General features: G+C 38.2%; 2 protein-coding genes across 5 annotated transcripts in view; one reads left to right on the forward strand and one right to left on the reverse strand.

The window, feature by feature from the left end:
* The window catches only part of CCDC186 (coiled-coil domain containing 186), a 33,888-nt gene extending 33,234 nt beyond the window's left edge, over positions 1 to 654 (reverse strand). The window contains exon 1 of the mRNA XM_085554763.1: positions 157 to 654. The gene's annotated coding sequence lies outside the window, so the exon portion shown is untranslated. The remainder of the gene's footprint in view (positions 1 to 156) is intronic.
* Positions 643 to 17,798, forward strand: TDRD1 (tudor domain containing 1). 4 transcript variants are annotated; one of them, XM_015867345.3, is made up of 24 exons: positions 643 to 765; positions 884 to 964; positions 1,963 to 2,033; positions 2,253 to 2,397; positions 2,787 to 2,892; positions 3,745 to 3,805; positions 4,989 to 5,093; positions 5,439 to 5,621; positions 6,133 to 6,276; positions 7,109 to 7,277; positions 7,936 to 8,112; positions 8,468 to 8,575; positions 9,391 to 9,561; positions 10,877 to 11,125; positions 11,739 to 11,861; positions 12,001 to 12,111; positions 12,233 to 12,403; positions 13,324 to 13,566; positions 14,058 to 14,174; positions 14,403 to 14,513; positions 15,055 to 15,222; positions 15,517 to 15,738; positions 16,118 to 16,164; positions 16,893 to 17,798. In XM_015867345.3, the coding sequence occupies exons 2-24, from the start codon at positions 934 to 936 to the stop codon at positions 16,983 to 16,985; spliced, it is 3,126 nt and encodes a 1,041-aa protein (XP_015722831.1). In that variant the 5' UTR covers positions 643 to 765; positions 884 to 933; the 3' UTR covers positions 16,986 to 17,798. The 4 variants fall into 4 exon arrangements, with proteins under 4 accessions (XP_015722831.1, XP_085410888.1, XP_015722832.1 ...); XM_085554762.1 differs by having other exon boundaries at positions 644 to 765; positions 2,787 to 2,961; XM_015867346.3 differs by having other exon boundaries at positions 644 to 765; positions 14,061 to 14,174.
* Positions 17,799 to 17,854: the final 56 nt, after the last annotated feature.

Raw genomic sequence — 17,854 nt, forward strand, 5'->3', positions numbered from 1 at the left:
CTATAAATTAAAGCTAATTACACCTGCTACCATATTATGAAACCTTCACACAGGCCCTGACAAGTTGTAAGCAAAGCTGCACTGACCTCCTGTAGCTCCCAATCAGCTTCTGTTAGCAGCGTTCCCCCAGTGACCGCAGCACTCCTTCCCATTTACCTTTTCCCACTGCTGAAGCCAGGTCTGATGTTTCTTCATTTAGAAGTAGTTCCTATTGCTGTCCATTCCTGCCCTTTCTGCTCTGCTGTGGCTCATGCTGGTCAAGTTCTGCTCCCAGCAGGATGCTCCATTCTCCTTTTGTTGCACCTTTTCTTGTCAATATAACATCAATTAGTGTCATTACCAAAGGTTGGATGTTGCTCTGGGCAGCTTGGTGTGGTGGCTGATGACCCTGCACATAGCAGAAGGGTTGAAACTAGATGATCATTATGGTCCCTTTCAACCCAGGCCATCCTATGATTCTAACCTGTGGTCACATCCTATGACTATGACACCGGTAGAGGTGTTTTCAGCGAGCCTGAAATTCAAACACCTGATAATATATATTTATTGACCCCCATGTACCGAGTTTCACGTTTCAACACACTGGATAACCTCGGCTCAGAGCTGCCGGGCAGGGACCATCCCGCCCCGCGGAGCGCCCTTCCTTCCGGGGGCGGGGAGCTGCGTGGAGGTGTGGGGCGGACTGCGAGGCCTTGGGAGCGGCTGAATTACAGCGGCTGTGGATGGTTGTAGTGAGTTCCTCCATAGGGAGCTTCCCATAGTTCTGTAGGTTTAATATTCAGGTTTTCTTTTTCAAAGTGATATTAAGTCGTAACTTTAGAATATGGCTTAAATACGTTGCCTGCATTTGTTTATTTCTTTATTTAAATCTGTGCTCCTGCAGCTGACTGACATACAGCCCGTTTGTCCTGCACCGAGGGGACCATCGGCAGCATGGCCCAGGCATCGCCTGTCAAGGATGCAGGTAATGAGGTGCTAGTGAGGATGGAAGTGAGTGTCAGCCTTCTGAGCATCTCCTCTCTCGGCTGGGAGGCTGACACTGTGAAATATCTAACAAAAGTCAGTATTTTGTGAGCGAATAATACTTCTTTTTTCCACTGATGGCAGTCATAGAATCACAAGGGATGGAATGGAACTCGAGATCATTAACTCCCCCCCCTCCCCCTAAAGTAGGTTTCCTTAGCAGTGGGATCATGAATATCTCCATAGAAGGAGACTTCACAACCCCTCTGAGCTTGTTGTGTCACCCTTGCAGTAAAAAAATTCTTTCGCATGTTCATATAGAACTTGATGTGTTCCAAGTTTTTCCCATTGCCCTTTGTCCTATCGCTGTGCATCACTGAAAAGAGCCCACCTCCATCCATTTGACTTCCACACTTGAGATATGTGTTGACGAGATCCTTTCTGAGCCTTCTCTAGGCTGAACAGCCCCAGGTTTCTCAGCCTTTCCTCATGGGAGATGCTCCAGGCCCTTAATTATCTTTGTTACCTTATATTGCAGCACAGGAATGGATAACTGCAGTAAAAAATAGATTTTATCTGTATGTATCTTAGTTTTGTTCTTCTGTAGTTTTATATAGGCTTGGTCATTATGCAGATTACCAGTATCAATGTGCCTTGTAAATGCAGTTAACTCCTAAGGCGTTGTTGGGTCTTGATCTCCAGAGATATCTGAGACCTGGCTGAATGCCTTCCTGCCCTACCATCTGTAGGGAACCTGCTTTGGTAAGAGGGATTGGACTCTATCATCTCTAGAGGTTCCTTCCAACCCCTACAATTCTGTGATTCTCTGAATTGGTGTGGCAACAAGAAAAATGGTAATATTCCTGTAGTATCTCTGTTTGCTGAAATGCACTAGCAGAATGGTAAGAAAAGAGAATGGTTTTGTTTCCCTGTAAATACTCCATAACACAAGCATGCATTCATGTTGTCAGATCACTTTGCAAATGCTTCTTTTCCTAGGAATTTTCATGGGAAGCACAGCCACTAGAAGAAGGTTGCCACTTAAGGGTGCAACTGGTAATGGAGAAATGGTGAGTTACTGATCTTTATGATTGCCCTAAGTATTCTGAGCATTTCTAGATAGCGTAAATGGTCAGCCCGACTGATCAGTACAAGTGATTGTCTCTTTCTGTAACTCTGAAATCTTTTACTATTGTCAAATGTTGATACGTTAGAATATATACATCCAACTGAGCTGCTTTTTTCTGGTAAGAATCACTTGAGATTTATTTAACTATCTATTTTGGTAGGTATCTCACTCTGATTCAACTGAGAAGCCAAAGAAGTCACAATATTCTTCTAAGAATGTTTTTTCTGTTGGCTATGATAAGAGTCTCTTTAGCATGCTGACACCACCTCCTCAGACAAGAACTTGTCATCGTTGTGGTCTGTCTGGTAAGCTCTGCTATTCTCTACTCCGTGATGCATAGTGTATTTGCCAGTGGAATTGGATCAGAAGGATTATTCAGAAATGCCTTAAAATGGATGTGTATTTTGTGTCAGATGCAAATACAGTGACTATTCACAACACAGTTGGGGTTACTGAACTGAAAGAAACTGAAGACTGCATCTCCTTATTAATAAAAAATGCTTCTTCTGAAGTACAGAAGGAATCTGGAGCTATGGGCTGCAGTGTTTGATAGCTAGCTACAGGGGAATAATAACTATTTGTATCAGATTAAAATGTAAAGCTCATAAAGCAGTTACTAAGTGTTGTATGGAGTTTGCAGTTATCTCTTACTGTATAGGTGTTTCTCTGTCACTTAATTAGTTTTTTTTTTCAGGGGCCTTCAGATGTTCACAATGTAAGCAAATATACTATTGCTCTGTGGATTGCCAGAAGAGAGACTGGTCAGTACACAGGATTGTGTGTGAGCCAGTTAAACAGAAGTAAGTTTCTTATAACTCTGCTTAATGCTCTTTAAAGAATGACAAGATCACTCTTAGTACCCTTGCATGGTAAGTTAAGTTTTGTTACTACTGAAAAATACGTTGCTTCTTCTTAGTCTAGTATTGTATTATCTCAGGAAGATTTGAAAGATATCTGTGAGTTCTTAATTGTGAATTAAGTAAACTGAAATGTTTTGCTTTGTGTTAGTACTGGAATTATATGAGTTTGCAGTAAGAATACCAGCTCTTACCGTACTTGGCAGCAGTGACACAATTAAATGGATTGTATTTCTCAGACTCTGTAGAGGCACCCTTTAACTATTTAAACTGTAGCTTCAGTGAACTTAATTGGTATGTTATTTTTGATGAGCCCAGTTGTGATTAAAAGTTGTTTCAGCCAGACCATTCTCTGTCAGCTCATTATCTCTTTGACTTGCCAACTAAGATGCTCAAGAGATGGCTGATCTATTTCATCTAAACTCCATTAGGTTATGACACTGTACAAATGAGCTGGATTTGGAAAAGTGTAGGGGAGTGATCTGAGCATTTAAGCTGGCATGAAGGTCTAATGATAGCAATTGATCACTGCAATCAGATATCCATCATCAAAGTTTATGAGGGATATGTTTTTTTCCCCACAAACTTTGCTATGCTGAGTGAATTGGGATTGTAGGAGGAGACTGTCTGGCATGTTATCAGAATTCTACCTAGCTGCTCAACTGAAACACCAACACTTATCTTTTTCTCTTATTTTACCATTTTTGATGTTTGGGATTACAGTGTTAGCAACATGCTACAACACTGGTTCTTCACAATTAACCTTTTTTTTTTCTTTTTTTTTTCTGATTACAGTTTAAGTAATAGCAGTGGAGGCAAGTTACCTGCTAAAAACAAGACAGGATTTTACCTTAAGGTATTTGTTTTTTACTGTGTCTTGAATAGGCTTAGTGTGAGCTAGTTACAATATCTGTAACTTCTTCTGTACAGGAGACGAGCAAATACCAAAGATAATAATTGTTTGATTTGGAAAGATCAGTGCTTCTGAATAATGGTTACTGGAGAAGCATTCAGAAGTATGCTACTTCTAGAGCTAATAGCAAGACTGTCAGTAAATTTGATTTTTTGTTAGGGAAAGAGACACCACACTTTTGTGATAAATTAAAAAGACTAAGAAATACGATGTTGCCAGAGAAATATGTTAGGAAGGATGCAGATGTAGCTTGTCATGTTTAGAAGAAAGTCTGGTGCTTTTTTTTTCTTTCTTCCTATAGCAATACTGGGAACCTTGTAACTTACTTGAGAAATGCATTTAGTGTAGCATTTTATATTAACAGATGCACATCTTGCTTCCATGCTGTAGCAGGAATTAAACGTGATGCAGTTCTCCTTTGCAGCATTTTGATCCTATTTTTACCCATATGTTTCTTCTTTTAGACTTCCTATGAACAGTTCTACTGGAGATGGTTTTGCTATGTTCTTGGTTTCTTATATGTATAAAAACGAGTCAATGTGCATACCTCCAGTTAGATTCATGTTTGCACAATAGAAGAGAACTACCTTGTCTTGCACTTCTTAGAAGTAGTTAATTCATCTGCTTAAGTTCATGAGGCAATTTAAAAGGTTTCCCTTTTGGTCATGAGATTTCCTATTCATTCAGATAGCTTTCTGTTACGTGTGCTTGTGAGTATCCTGGTAACGCTGGTCAACTGATAGCGAGGAACCTAAACCAAGAGGCAGGGACCATTGCTAAAAGCTTATTTTGAAATAATTAAGACTTTATATTTCTTGGTTCAACTTAGAGGAAGCTCTGGTGAACAAAGAGAGATCACGTTAAAAGATTGTTCAGTATGTAATGTATTGTGTTCAGTACTATTGTATTGTGAAGTGTGCTTCTAGGGGAAATGTTCTTAAATATCTTTGGTGCTGTAGAAGCAGGTGTGAAAGGAATAGGCCACCCCGTGGCTGCTGCCATGCTCTGACACTGCTTTGGTGCTTCTTTTTTCGTTGTCTGTTCTTTCCATCTCTGAATGAGATCTGTTATTTTCAAGGGTAATACAAAATCTTTAAGGCTTAATCACTGTGGCTCTTTTAATTAGGATAATTTAACAACTGAGGATTCCTTCAAGACAGAAAAGCATATCAAGAAGATAATGTTTTCAGATCTCCAGACTCTAAGACTCAAAAAATCTATGGAAGTACAGGTACTTAAGTTTAGGAATAATGCAAGTTATCTGAAGCTCAGTTAAGCATGTATAGCTGCTTGTTACTTCAACCCTGTCTTGTTTTGCTTGCCTGTAAAATTCCTTTATTTTTTTTATAAAGATGAGTAAATGCAAGCTGAGGACATGGGGGATAATAGGGAAAGATTGATTTCTATGACAGTGAACATAATGGTCTCATAATTGTCCTCAGGAGATACCAGTGCTGGATTCAAAACAAAAGAATAGTGTCAGGTATAGGGTGAAATGCACTTACTGGGAAGCACGCTGGTACTGACTGTAGGTTGTTATTGCATAATCCTTAACTACTGTGGCTTTTCTGTTCAGGGTACGGTAACAGAATTCAGGAGTCCAAGTGAATTTTATATACGGATGAATTCTGCTGAAGTTTTAGAACAGATTAGCAAACTTTCTGTAAAACTGCAAGACTGTTACACTAACGCAGTTACTGAAGAGCAGTATGTACCGGTCAGAGGGGAAGTCTGCGTGGCAAGGAATTCTGTGGATCAGGTACTGTCACATTGGCCTCCTCTTAAAAAAACATTTGTTTCTAAGCGTTTATATCAACTCAAATCTGACAGGAGCAGTTTGTCCTTCTCTTTATGGAAGGGTGTAGGAATTCATAGCAAATCTGAATTAGTGTTGTTAGTTTGGAGTGTGGCTCAACTTATTTCAGTTATTGCTCATTTCTTATCTGACTTTTCTGATTGCTCTTCTGTAATCTCCCCTTGTTCCCATTTCCAATCCCATCCTTTTTGTTTGTTTGTTTAATCCCACTTTTTTCCCTCTTTCGTTGTTAACAAGTCTTTGTTTTGCTGCAGGTAAGCCAATTTTGGTAGGAGTTTAGCTATGTTAACAAGTCAGCACTGCACTGACTTTGATTTGCTTCAAAATTCTCAGCTGCCTTTGTTTAAAACCATATGAAATTAAAAGTTGAAGTGTGCGTTTTAGTGAGGAATACAATAAATGTAGTTGCTTATTATGATGTGCTCTTACTAAGAAATTTATTTCTTGGATACAGACATGGGGAAGAATACTGGTTAAATATGTGGATGCATTGCAAAAGAAAGCACAAGTGTTCTACATAGATTGTGGAAAGGAAGAAAATATTCCACTCTCCTGGATTAAAGCTCTGCACAAAAACATTGAACTGCTTCCTCCATGTGTGAGTTCTGTTCTCCTAGAAGTAGTGTGGTATTTTAGATGAATAGCTCTGAAATAGATATAACTCTTATTTCAGCATAACTGCTGTTATCGCTGTATTTTGTGTTCGGTGGAAGTGGTGCATAAAAATGTCTTGACTACACTTAAAGTTCACATTCTGAAATGTTCTGTAGGGCCAAGGATGGCCTTCTGATTATTTTCTTAAAATTCTTGTTATCTGAGGTGGTAAAATAATTGAACTTATATTTCCACTTTGTGCTGGAGGGCAGCAGAGGAAGCACTCTGTTCAAGTATTTCAATATGGGTCTAATGTAGTGCTGAAAAATCACTTAGCGTGGGTAAACTTATTGGTCTGAGCTGCAGGACTGTTCTGGTAGTTGTTTATTGTGGTCTAGCTTTAATCTGACCTGACACGAAGAACAGAGAAGCATTCCTTCAGCCAGGGACTGCTCTAAGTAGCAACTGTTGGAACAGTCTTTCACTGTATGTTCAAGTAGTTCTGTTTGGTTCCTAAAAGATTTTTACAGCCTTGAGACCCTTGACTCAAAACCTTCAATGTCTACTGAGGATAGATTACAGTGTATACTTACATTCAGACATGGTGTGATACAGCCGCACCTTGTGTAATGCTCCTGTACACTGAACACAGCTTGAACATAATTTCATCAATTCTTTTGTAAAGATGTTAGTTGAATTGATAGCGCTTCAGATCTCAACAGCAGCTTTTAACTCTTATATACCTGATAACAAGTAAGGCCCTCAAAAATTGACTCAATTTTCCTAAAAGGCAGACAGTCCTCTATCTCCCATGTTCTGATGGTAATTCTTTCCAGGCAATTAAGTGTTCCCTTGCCAATTATGATCCTGAACAACAAGGATACAATGAGGGCACTGCTGCCTTTTCTTCCAAGCTGATGGGAAAGACCTGTTCAGTAATTATTGTTGATGTACTGCAAGAGGAAATGATGTCAAGTTTTGCTGTAGATGTTGTTCTTCCAGATTGTAAGTATATCTGGTGTGGGTATGGAAGGGAGGGAGAAGGTTGGGGGACAGGTAAGAAGCAAAACTGGTAAGTCTTCATGTTCAGTTTCTCCAGTCTCTTCCAAGACTCTTAGAATGCAGTTTTGTCTTTTGCTTCCTTCCCTCTCTACCTTCAGTAATCTCTTTTTGTGGAATTGTCTTGTTTATTTCTATGGAAATATTTCTATTTTAATGGATGTGGTAACATGTTTTTAATTTCTTTTGTCCCCTGCATTTTTAGCCCTTTAGAAATGACAGCATTAGTTGCTAGTTTCATCCTAAAGATCTGACTTGTTAGGTTTAGTACATGTTTACTAAACAAGTATCCCAAAGAAGGTGCACCAATGGATATGGCTTAGAGAACTCTAAGCTCTAGTGACAGCAGCACTTACGTTTTTTATAGTATAAAATGCTCGTGTGATGATAGTGTCCATTAATTTAATGAATGAAATGGCAGGAGCCTACAAAGTTAAAAAGGTCTGCCAAAAAAAAGAATGTTCAACATATATAATTTTGTAGCTTAGTTTATAGTAATTTTCAGAGGTATTTCTGACTCCTGCCTGATGAAGTTGCACATTTGGAAGTTATCTGGCTTTTGTTCAGTAACCACTTTCTGTCTCGTTCTCCTCTTCATGTACAGTGTCAGAAAACAATTTTAAGGAAAGTAAAGAAGAAATACCTGAAGATAAAGAACAACGTTGCTCTGGAAATATAACTGCACAGTGTGTCTCTATATGTACTGGAGACACATTTTCTGTTGTGGTTTCACATGTTCAAAATCCAGAAGATTTTTTCTGTCAGCAGATACGCATTGGCAGTAAGTGACTTAATGAAAATAAGCTGTGAGCTATCACATCACCTTATTCTTCAGTAGTGAGTATCTAGGGGGAGATACTGCTAGTTGATCTTATACTTGGAGATTATTTGTGGTGTTATGCTGTGCTTCATTTAAAAGCCTTGGTATTATAGAGGATCTTTTTGGCATCATAATCTGCTATTACCACTTAGTAACTTGTAAGCTTATGGTTTGTGTGCATTCTGAGTAATCAGATCCACTATTTTAATATTACTTTTGACATTATGTGAAACACCTCTAATGTTGCAACAAGTTCTTTCGGGTTTTGAACTTAAGATCTGTACACTTCCCTAAAACCTGTGTTTTTTAATGCCAGGTCGTCTTGCTGAGCTTCAGAGGCATCTTTGCGAATACTGCAACAAACTTCCAAGTAATCCAAATTTCCGACCAGTTGCTGGAGAGCTGTGCTGTGCCCAGTTCACAGGTAAAGGTGAACATCTATCTAAAGGAGGCATCTATAAAATATAGCTATCTATTTTTTAAAAGACCATTAGATGGTGCCTTTATTAAGCAGACATAGAGCACTCGATTCCTTCTTGTATGAAGGAGATATTTTTAAGAGACAATGAAGGAATGGGTTTTATGTTGGCAATCCCCATTTCCTGTGGAAACAAGTATAGGCTAAAAATTTCAAACGTTTTGTGCTAGAAATTGATATTTCTTTATGAAATAAGTAACTTTTATAGTAAGAATATGAAGTCCTGATTGCCTGAAGTAAAATTTTTTTCTGCACATTCAGAAAAAGGTATTACTGTCAATAAGCTGTCTTAGCATTTTAAGTATTAGTTTCAGGTACTTAGCGAGGAAAAAAGAATCATTAAGTACATTAGTAGCTTTGATAGATTTGAGAGTAAGCTTGTATTTCTATCTGAAATCTTTAAATTGGATTAGAAAACTAAATCATATTATATGCATAATTTGAGTCAGCTGAGAGCCTGTTTTTTAAATATACTGAACTTAACTATGTTATGTGAGGGTAGTACTTAATTTTTTCTTGCAATATACATTTGTGGGTGGGGGATTCTTTATGGAAGGAATGAGTTTACAACACTTAACCGATAGGAGGAGTGATGGCGGTAGTTGCCTTCCATAACGTTTTGTCAAGGTTTGTGTGAGCTGTAGTACTGCTGTTTCAGCTCTAATGTCGAGATTGTCAATATATTGATCTGCCCCCAAAAAATCATGCTGTTTACTGAAGCTAAAATCAAATGTAATGAATGTGTATTTCTTCCTTTCTAGAAGATGATGTCTGGTATCGTGCTGCTGTTATAGCACATGCTTCTGAAGATAACGTTGTGGTGGGCTATATAGATTATGGTAACTTTGAAGTTCTGCAGCCAACTAGACTTCGTCCGATGACTCCAAAATTAATGGACTTGCCAGCTCAAGCCATAAGATGTAGCTTGGCAGGTATGAAATAAATGGAGTTATTTCTCTTTGGTTAGAGGGAAAATAAGTGGGGTTGTCCAGTTACCACATGTGCAGTATCGTGGATCAAAGGGTAGAGATACCAGAAGACATTATTTTCAGAATTATTAATTAACTGTTGTAGCATACTTACAAAGCATGACAAGACTTTCCTCATGTACTTAATGATGAAAATACTCAAAAAAAACCTGCATTATGCTAACATGCTTGTTCTTAAGTTTTGCACTTACCCTTGTTCGAAGCAAAATTCAGATGCTTGCTGGCTGGTTCTCTGGGGTTCTTAAATCTGTTGTGGAACTGGAATCAGTCCCCCTGGGACCAACCTAGTGAAACTACTGGTATGCTCATCTCCTAGCCTTGTGGTTGGAAGGTGCCTTGATAATTCCTACTTCATCCTCCTTTCTGAAGCCAGAGTCATTGCCTGTTGTTTTTGACGTGTTTGCTTAACTTGCTGTTGGAAATTGTTTGCTGTTATTCACTTCACTATGCAAGTTAGTCCATCCCTTTGCTTCAGTATCCTTTGCTATATCTGTACTTTCTTTAAAATACTTGATATTTTCTCTGTCGTTTCAGGTTTTACTTGGTAAAGTTCTGAGAGGTATCACTTGGTTGGAAAACTTAATTCAGAGAGGGAGCCATTGCATATGCATATATGACCTAAAGAAATCACTGTTTTGAGACAAATGATGGTGCCTGTAGCTTGTAATGTATATTCTAGAACTGAGAAAGTTTGTAAATTCAGAGATGCTAGAAGGCAATTGGATGAGTTGTTTCCTGATGGAGGCAGCGATTACTGCTGTGTCAAATATCTTCCAGGAAGCAGCTGATTTTTCTTAACGTTTTGCTATAATATTCTGGTTATAACTTGCATTTTTTGAAAGAAACTTAGCAGTATTAAGTATTATTATTTCTTCGTGAAACTCCCAGTAGCTGGTACACTGGTTCAAGTTTGGTAATATTGTTTCAAACGTATGCTCCAGACTATAGTTGAATTGTTGAGACTGAAAACCTAGCATTTCTTAGACCTTTCTACTAAATAAGTACTAAATCTGAATTCAAACTGTAATGGACTACAAGTTATAGACTATCATGGCAGATTTTTATTAGGTCAAAATACAATAAATTTAGAATCTGAATAATTGGTTTTGGAATCTTGTTATGTGTCTGAGTGGTGAGAGAGTTCCTTGGCATGTCTGCTGCTTAATCTGTTACTTCAAAGAATGTTACTGTACTCTTTGACATATTGTTGGGACCTGAACTGTCTCTGAATCCTTCCATACTATTTGACCTTTTTTAGGTATCAAGCCACCGTTGGGAGCCTGGACCTCAGAAGCTATTTCTCTCATGAACCAATTAGTAAAAGACAAAATGTTCACAGTGAAAGTAGTGGATAGAGAGAGTTGTAGATGTGTGGTGGAGCTCACAGATTCATCAGTTGTTCCAGAAGTAAATATATCAAGATGTCTCATAGAAAAAGGCTGTGCAGCTGAAGATTCAAGAATGGCCTTGCAAGCATTTGAAACGGGTGATGTTAAGCAAGTAAATAGTGAGTACAAGCACATCCTGATAAAGTGGTAGTGTTTAACCTCCTGTAATGAAGTTGCATGTTTCTAGAAGTCCATACAAGAATTACCTCTGGTTGGAAGTCTTCACATGTCTAGTTGAAGTAGGATATGACTGGTTACCTGTCTGTTTCTATGTTCTTGTTCTTAAGCCTATCTTCGTTGTCTATATTTTTCACCTGAAACCATTTATTCAGTCCTTCAAAAGCTGTTCAACTGTAGCAGCCTGTTTAACTTCAAGGCTTAAAGGGATTTGTTGCCTAAACTGCCTTTTTTGCATTTTCTGACTGAAGCTTTAGTTTGGGAATTTTATAACTCCTATGTCACATTTCTGTGTATTTCTGGGAAGATTCCTAGCTCTTACATGAAGCACGTTAAGGTGTTATTTTCCATCCTGTCTCTGATAAAACTGTGTGTTTTATCATAGCAGTATTATCTATCAGTGTGTAGATGCAAATAGTTGGATTATTTATAATGAGAAATGGCAGTACACAAAGAATGAGTATACAGTGTGGATTTTTTTTCTCTTTCTTTCCAACACCCCTAAAAAAGATTGGATGCAATTTCTCTTCCTCTACTTCTCTCTTTCCTCTCTAGAGGACACAGCAAACAAAAAACAATGCAAGTGGAGTAAATTCTCTCATAAACAAGCAGTGGATGTGGTAGTGTGTACGCTGTATAGTCCTGGAGAATTCTACTGTCAGATTGCAGATAGCAATGGTAAGTTTCTTCAGCTTCTGTTTTCTAGCATAGTTTCCTTGCTTTCTGATTTATTATTGTTTCAAGTGAGTTTATAACACCACTGAGTTCAGTCCTGCTTATATCAGTGACTTTGTTTATCATTCTTTCTCTCTTTCAGAGTTACGTGCTCTAAACTCACTTAACAAATCATTGTTTGAATACTGCCAGAAAACTCCTCCAAATGTTTTTAAGCCTGAAAAAGGAGATCCTTGCTGTGCTTTATTCTCTGGTAAGTAACAGGCTGAAATATTCCAGTTCTTCACAGAGAAAAAATGTACCCAATATTTTATATTAGTAGAGGATAGCAAAGACTAATTTTATTACTAAATGTCATTTTATTTTTAAATCAGATGATGGTAACTGGTACCGTGCTTTGGTGGAAAACATCATTTCAGATAGAGTTGTTCAAGTTCGATTTGTGGACTATGGGAATGTTGAAGAAGTACCAGCGGATAACATACGGCAGATTCCATCCTCATTCCTAGAGCTGCCATTCCAAGGAATTAAATGCTGGCTTTCAGGTGGATCTTCTTATGAATTCACTCCTGAAAAGTGCTGTTGCACTTAGGAACTAGAAACTTGCTGCTTGTGGGGGAGGAGGTGATGATACAGTATTTTACACAGAACTGTGCTTTATAATAATGTCTGTATTGCTTCTGGACTCAAGAAATTATGGAAGCCTCTGGTTTAGCCTTGGAACACTGCATGCTGGTATTTAATAGATGTTCTTTGCTGAGTTCCTGTCAGTGTTGTAGAGCGATCTGCCTGTGGGTCACTTACTGATTTACTGGTCAAATGCAACTTGTAGTTTTTGCTTCATCTGTAGTGCTTGCTAGCTTTTAGTTGCTGCTTAATATAGGAGTAGATGTGCTTTTGTGAAACTTAGTTATTTTTCTATATTTTTTTCCACAGGCCAAAGGAGCTAATGTGTTCTAACATAGCAAGCTGGCATTTCAGTGGGAATGTTTCATATGATTGCTGCATAACTTGGCACTGTACTGATGTTCCCTGTCTTTTCCCAAACCCTCTTCCTGTCACACCAAATCATTCAGTCCTGCAGACCTGCCGTTCCTTGCTAACCAAGTCTAAACTCCGTTTAGAAATTACCACATTTTCTCCAGGCATATTCTTCTCTTTTTAGCTCTTAAAGCACTAGACATTTCTGCTCCCTTTTTGAAAAGGCCATATTAAACTGCTTCTTAAACAGTCTGCACAGTGTTGTTTGTGCTAAGATATAGGACTTACTTGGTAGAATACCATAAAATGCAGTAAACAAAACTTGGGAGTCTTGGCAAAAGGAAGGGAGAGTTGTTATGAAGTACAGCGTGTGTCCCTGAGGTCGTCAAAATAGGCTTGGTTTTGAGCAGTGTTTTTTAGAAAAGGTTTGTGTTGGATAATGTCAGTTAATGGAGGTATTTTGAACACATCTCTTACTTCTTAGGTATAAAGCCTGCTGGTAGCAAATGGGACTCAAAAGCTACAGAAAGATTCCACAAGTGCACTGCAGGAGTGAAGCTTGAAGCCAGAATAACTTCATTTTCCAGAGATGGGGCAGGTGTAGAACTCATTGACAATTCTATGGCTCATCCAAAAGTGATCAATGAGATGCTAATGTCTGAGAAATTGGCTACAAAGGAAGATAAACAAGATAAAGAAACTTTTCCAAGTCAGTCTGATGGAAAAGGTAACTAAATGAATGTTAATTTTTAGGTTTGAAAAGAATTGTCAGCATCCCAGCTGTGAACCATCTTCCTTTTGTTTAATTATAGATGATATCAATATTAAACATGCTTGAGTATATCATGATGTTCTTGCATCTAAACAGAAGTGCCCTGTGGGTGGCATTACTGACAAATAAAAGGAAAGTCAAAAATCATTGGATTTGTCTTAATGTGAATATCTGACAGTGCAGAGTGGAAAGTCTGCCAAGTGACTGAAACTTTTTCCACGTTTACTTTCCACTATCTTATTTTTAAGTGATTTTTAGTTCTTTCTTACACCGATAGCTAATAACTCTCACTTAGTTTGCAGTTTATCTTGCTTTATCTTTCTCTTCTTGAAGTATAGAAATGGCCTGTAAAATTCAAAATAACAAAGTATTTGTTAACAGATACTTACATCATGTGTATGCTTAGAGACAAGTATCATGCAGCATTCTTGTGCTCTTCCTAATAGCAGCGTCACTCAGGCACTGGGAGTCGATTGAATTGGCAGTGGATCAAACTCTACCTGTCTGTGTGACAGAAGTTAGAAGCCCAGATTTGTTTTATGTTGTACCAGCTTATTGCAAAGGTAAGGAAGAGTTCTGTTCTCTGTTCTTAATACTGATGAAGTTATTGTTGCGAGTTAGTTGATGAGTGCCTGTATTGAACTGAACTACTTGGAAGCGTAGCTTAGACAGCAGAAAAATACAAGTTAAAAAAAAAAAAAAGCCAAAGGCAAGGGTAGAGGAGATGACAAGTAAGTACAATCTTCATTACTTGCCAGTGTGGTCAATCATCAATTAATTTTTTTCTGCAGACGGAGATAAACTACTTAAGCAGTTGTCTGAACTGCAGGACTATTGTAAATCCTGTAAGAAGCAGCCTTTTAGACCAAAGCTAGGTGAAGCCTGTTGTGCCAAGTTTTCAGGTAAGGGAATCATTCGTTCTTACACTTTCTTAACAAGCATAAAATGTTTTTCCCTTTCAAGCAAGGAGAAAAACCTACTAAGTGTTCAGTTTTCTTTGTTTGTTTGCCAAGTACAGTTTGGTTGTATCTTTAGAACAAAGAAAGTGTGATAGTCCAGAAGAGAAAAGGGTAAATATGTTGTGCACTGCAGCATGCACGGAAGAGGACATATTCTGCTGATACATAAACTCAGTACTTGAAAGGTAAAAAAGTGTTGACTCATAAATATTAGATGTAAACTGCGCATGCATTGCTACAGGAAATCTAGCTGAGTGCTAATCAGCCTTAAATTAGTAAATGCTATAGAATAATTTGCTTGTTGAGATAAGAATTTATGAAAACAGGATAGATGAATTAGAAACAATTCTAGGTGGAACACAAGCATACATTTTGCTGTTTGTTCATTGTTTCTGTTGTCCACCAATAGCTTTTCTTGCTTACAGCAATCTGTGTTTATGAATGTGGTTTTCATGTGTGATTCTTCTTGTTTCAATCTTTTCAGTTGATGGGTGTTGGTACAGAGCTGTTGTTCTAAAAGTATCTCAGTCCACAGTTGAAGTGCTGTATGCAGACTATGGGAACATAGAAACTGTACCGCTTTCAGATGTGCTGCCAATCACTGATTCCTTCCTCAAGTTTCCTTTTCAGACAATTTCATGTTCACTTGCAGGTAAAAACAAAACAAACAAAAAACTTGGCTTTTTAAATTGAAACTTATTATAAATCTACATTTGTTCTGGTGATGGTATTCATTCCCGAGTAGTGGTAAACACGATCAATTGAAATAGCCATCACAGTATTAACCAGTATATTATTTCAGAATAGATTTCTTAATTAGCTGTAGGATCTTGGCTGTTTATAATGGAAACTTAGTGTCAATGTTTTCGAAAACTGTGGTGATGTTATTTGTGAGATGAAGTGATAACAAAGGATCTCTTAACAAACTCGACTACTTTTCTTTTAGGAATAAAGAAAGTTGAGTGGTCTCCGCTGGTTCTTTACTCACTGAAGGAAATGATACTGAATAAATATGTCACAATCACAGTGAAAGGAATTAATGGAAATACTAAATTGGTAGAAGTGGAGAAAGAGAGTGAAAATGGTAGTGTGAATATAGCGGACAAATTAGTAATGGAGGGTTTGCTGAGATACTGCGAAGCTGCAAACTCCGATGTTACACATCAAGGTACTTATCTTCACAGGCTTCTCAGTTGAAACATAATTTGAAGAACTGTGAGTGCTGTGGGAAATTCCACGTAGAATCATAGAATCACAAGGTTGGAAAGGACCTATAAGATCATCTAGTCCAACAGTCCTCCCTTTACCATACCTACAGCAAACCACTAAACCATATCTCGTAGCTCCTTATCCAGACGCCTCTTGAACACTGCCAGGGATGGCAACTCCACCACCTCCCTGGGCAGCCATTCCAGTCCCTGACCACTCTCTGAGAGAAAAAGTTCCTTCTTATGTCTAGTCTAAACATCATCTGGTACAACGTGAACACTGCTTCCCCACTTTACCTAACTCCTTTATTTACTTTGTGTGTCTTGTTTGTTTTGTAGGCAGTAGAAGTGAGACCAAATGCTGCTGCGCAGAATTAAAAATGCAGGTAGGTCAGAAATAGACCTAACAGTCCTCACTTTGAGTGTTTCCAGAGTTTATAAAACCCTAAGTGGGAAGCATATGGGGGTAGGGAGGTAACAGCTGACTGAAACACTGAAGATAAGAGAAAGGAATATGCCCATTCTTTTGTCCTTTTTTCTAAGGGATAACAGCTATATTAGAACAGCCTCAAACTTGAGAAGACATCATATTATAGACCACACAGATTCCATCAGTGTTTCATTCCATTAGCGTTTGGCCACACAGACAACTCTGGATTTGTTTGCTTGTTTTGGGAGGGAGGCTGTAGGGCTTTGTTTAGTTTTCCCCTCCTAGAGTATAAGGGCTCAGGCTGTTACCTTTTATGTCTGCTGTGTAAGGGTGGCCGCAGTGTTTGCATAAACTGCAGCATGTAGACAGTGGCAACTAGATATTCTTTCAGTAAGAAAGCTGTGTTTTGCTGTGGATGCAGCTTGACAGACAGCTGTATGCATAAGTCAATTAACTTATCATATAGCATTATATAGTATTCCATCTATTTTGGCCATGGAATTATCTTTCAAAGGTAAGAATCAGAATTTTGGTATATTATTCAAAGGTCTCATCGTAGAAAGGAACTGTATATTCAATGAGCTGATGGGGAATTTGACTGAATTGGTGGTTTTAGGATCTGCCTTAATCTGAAAGCACACAAGTGGTTTTATTGCTATTTCTAATACTTTGTTTCTCCCACAGCTTAAAAAACATGAACAGGTTCTCCTATTCCTTTTAAACAAGCGCCACAATCCAGACAGATATGAAGAAATGAGGAAAATGTTGGAAAGCTGAGTCTGAAGTTATGTTCCATTTATATAAAATCACAGAATCACAAGGTTGGAACAGACCTACAAGATCATCTATTTTTGAAAGAGCCGTTTTATTTATCTTGCTAAAAATGAGAGTTGCTTCCTCTGTTGTTTATAGAACCGTATCAGTCTGTATATTTGGACTGTTATCAGATGTATTGTGTTAATGATTTCAAAGCTGCAAGCTGAATTTTCTGTTCTGTTTTTGTTTGGTAGCTCAGTGTTGGTAAGCTTTTTCATTTTTATTTTGCTATTGAATTCATTTAAGTTTATGGAATTGTCGCAGCACCTTGAGAATACCTTGTTAAATTTAAGATTATTGTAATCATAAAGTTCAACTTTTAGTATGGTTGAAACTCAACTCTTGGGAAGAGTAGATAAAACCATTTCCCCTTGTCCTGCTGTTAAGTTGAGGAAGGGAAAATTTGGGTTGAATGTCGGGGAAGTTCTTTAATATGAGAGTATAGAGGTGCTGGAACAGCTGCCCAGAGAGGCTGTGGATGCCCCATCCATCCCTGGAGGTGTTCAGGGGCCAGGTTGGTCGGGGCCCTGGGCAGCCTGGCCTAGTATTAAATGTGGAGTTTGGTGGCCATTCTGTCATTCTGTGATTGATTTGACTGAACTCTATCATAGCCTTTCTAGTCTTTCAACTTAATTTTATGCCCGTGTAAAGTTAGACAGAAAATTTTCTTCATAAACCTGTTTTCAGCATCGCTAAAGGCTGTCTTCTCAGTTTCTACCTTATCATGTTTTTTCATGCTCATAGAGAAGTCCTGTTCTGGGATATGACAATCCATTACTAGTTTGATTCGATGTTTCTTTCTTGCAGCTGCTCCCTTGCTATTCTGCTGC

The sequence above is a fragment of the Coturnix japonica genome, chromosome 8 (genome assembly GCF_054131305.1).
Source record: "Coturnix japonica strain WE chromosome 8, WE-NBRP24, whole genome shotgun sequence".
Taxonomy (NCBI): Eukaryota; Metazoa; Chordata; class Aves; order Galliformes; family Phasianidae; genus Coturnix; species Coturnix japonica.

What these genes read in the sequence shown, in the direction of transcription:
- TDRD1 (XM_015867345.3), top strand. Translation starts at nt 934, where the DNA reads ATGGCCCAGGCATCGCCTGTCAAGGATGCAG. An exon ending in CATAAGATGTAGCTTGGCAG is followed by an intron (nt 9,562 to 10,876) that starts GTATGAAATAAA and finishes GACCTTTTTTAG; the next exon opens with GTATCAAGCCACCGTTGGGA. An exon ending in TGATGTTAAGCAAGTAAATA is followed by an intron (nt 11,126 to 11,738) that starts GTGAGTACAAGC and finishes TTTCCTCTCTAG; the next exon opens with AGGACACAGCAAACAAAAAA.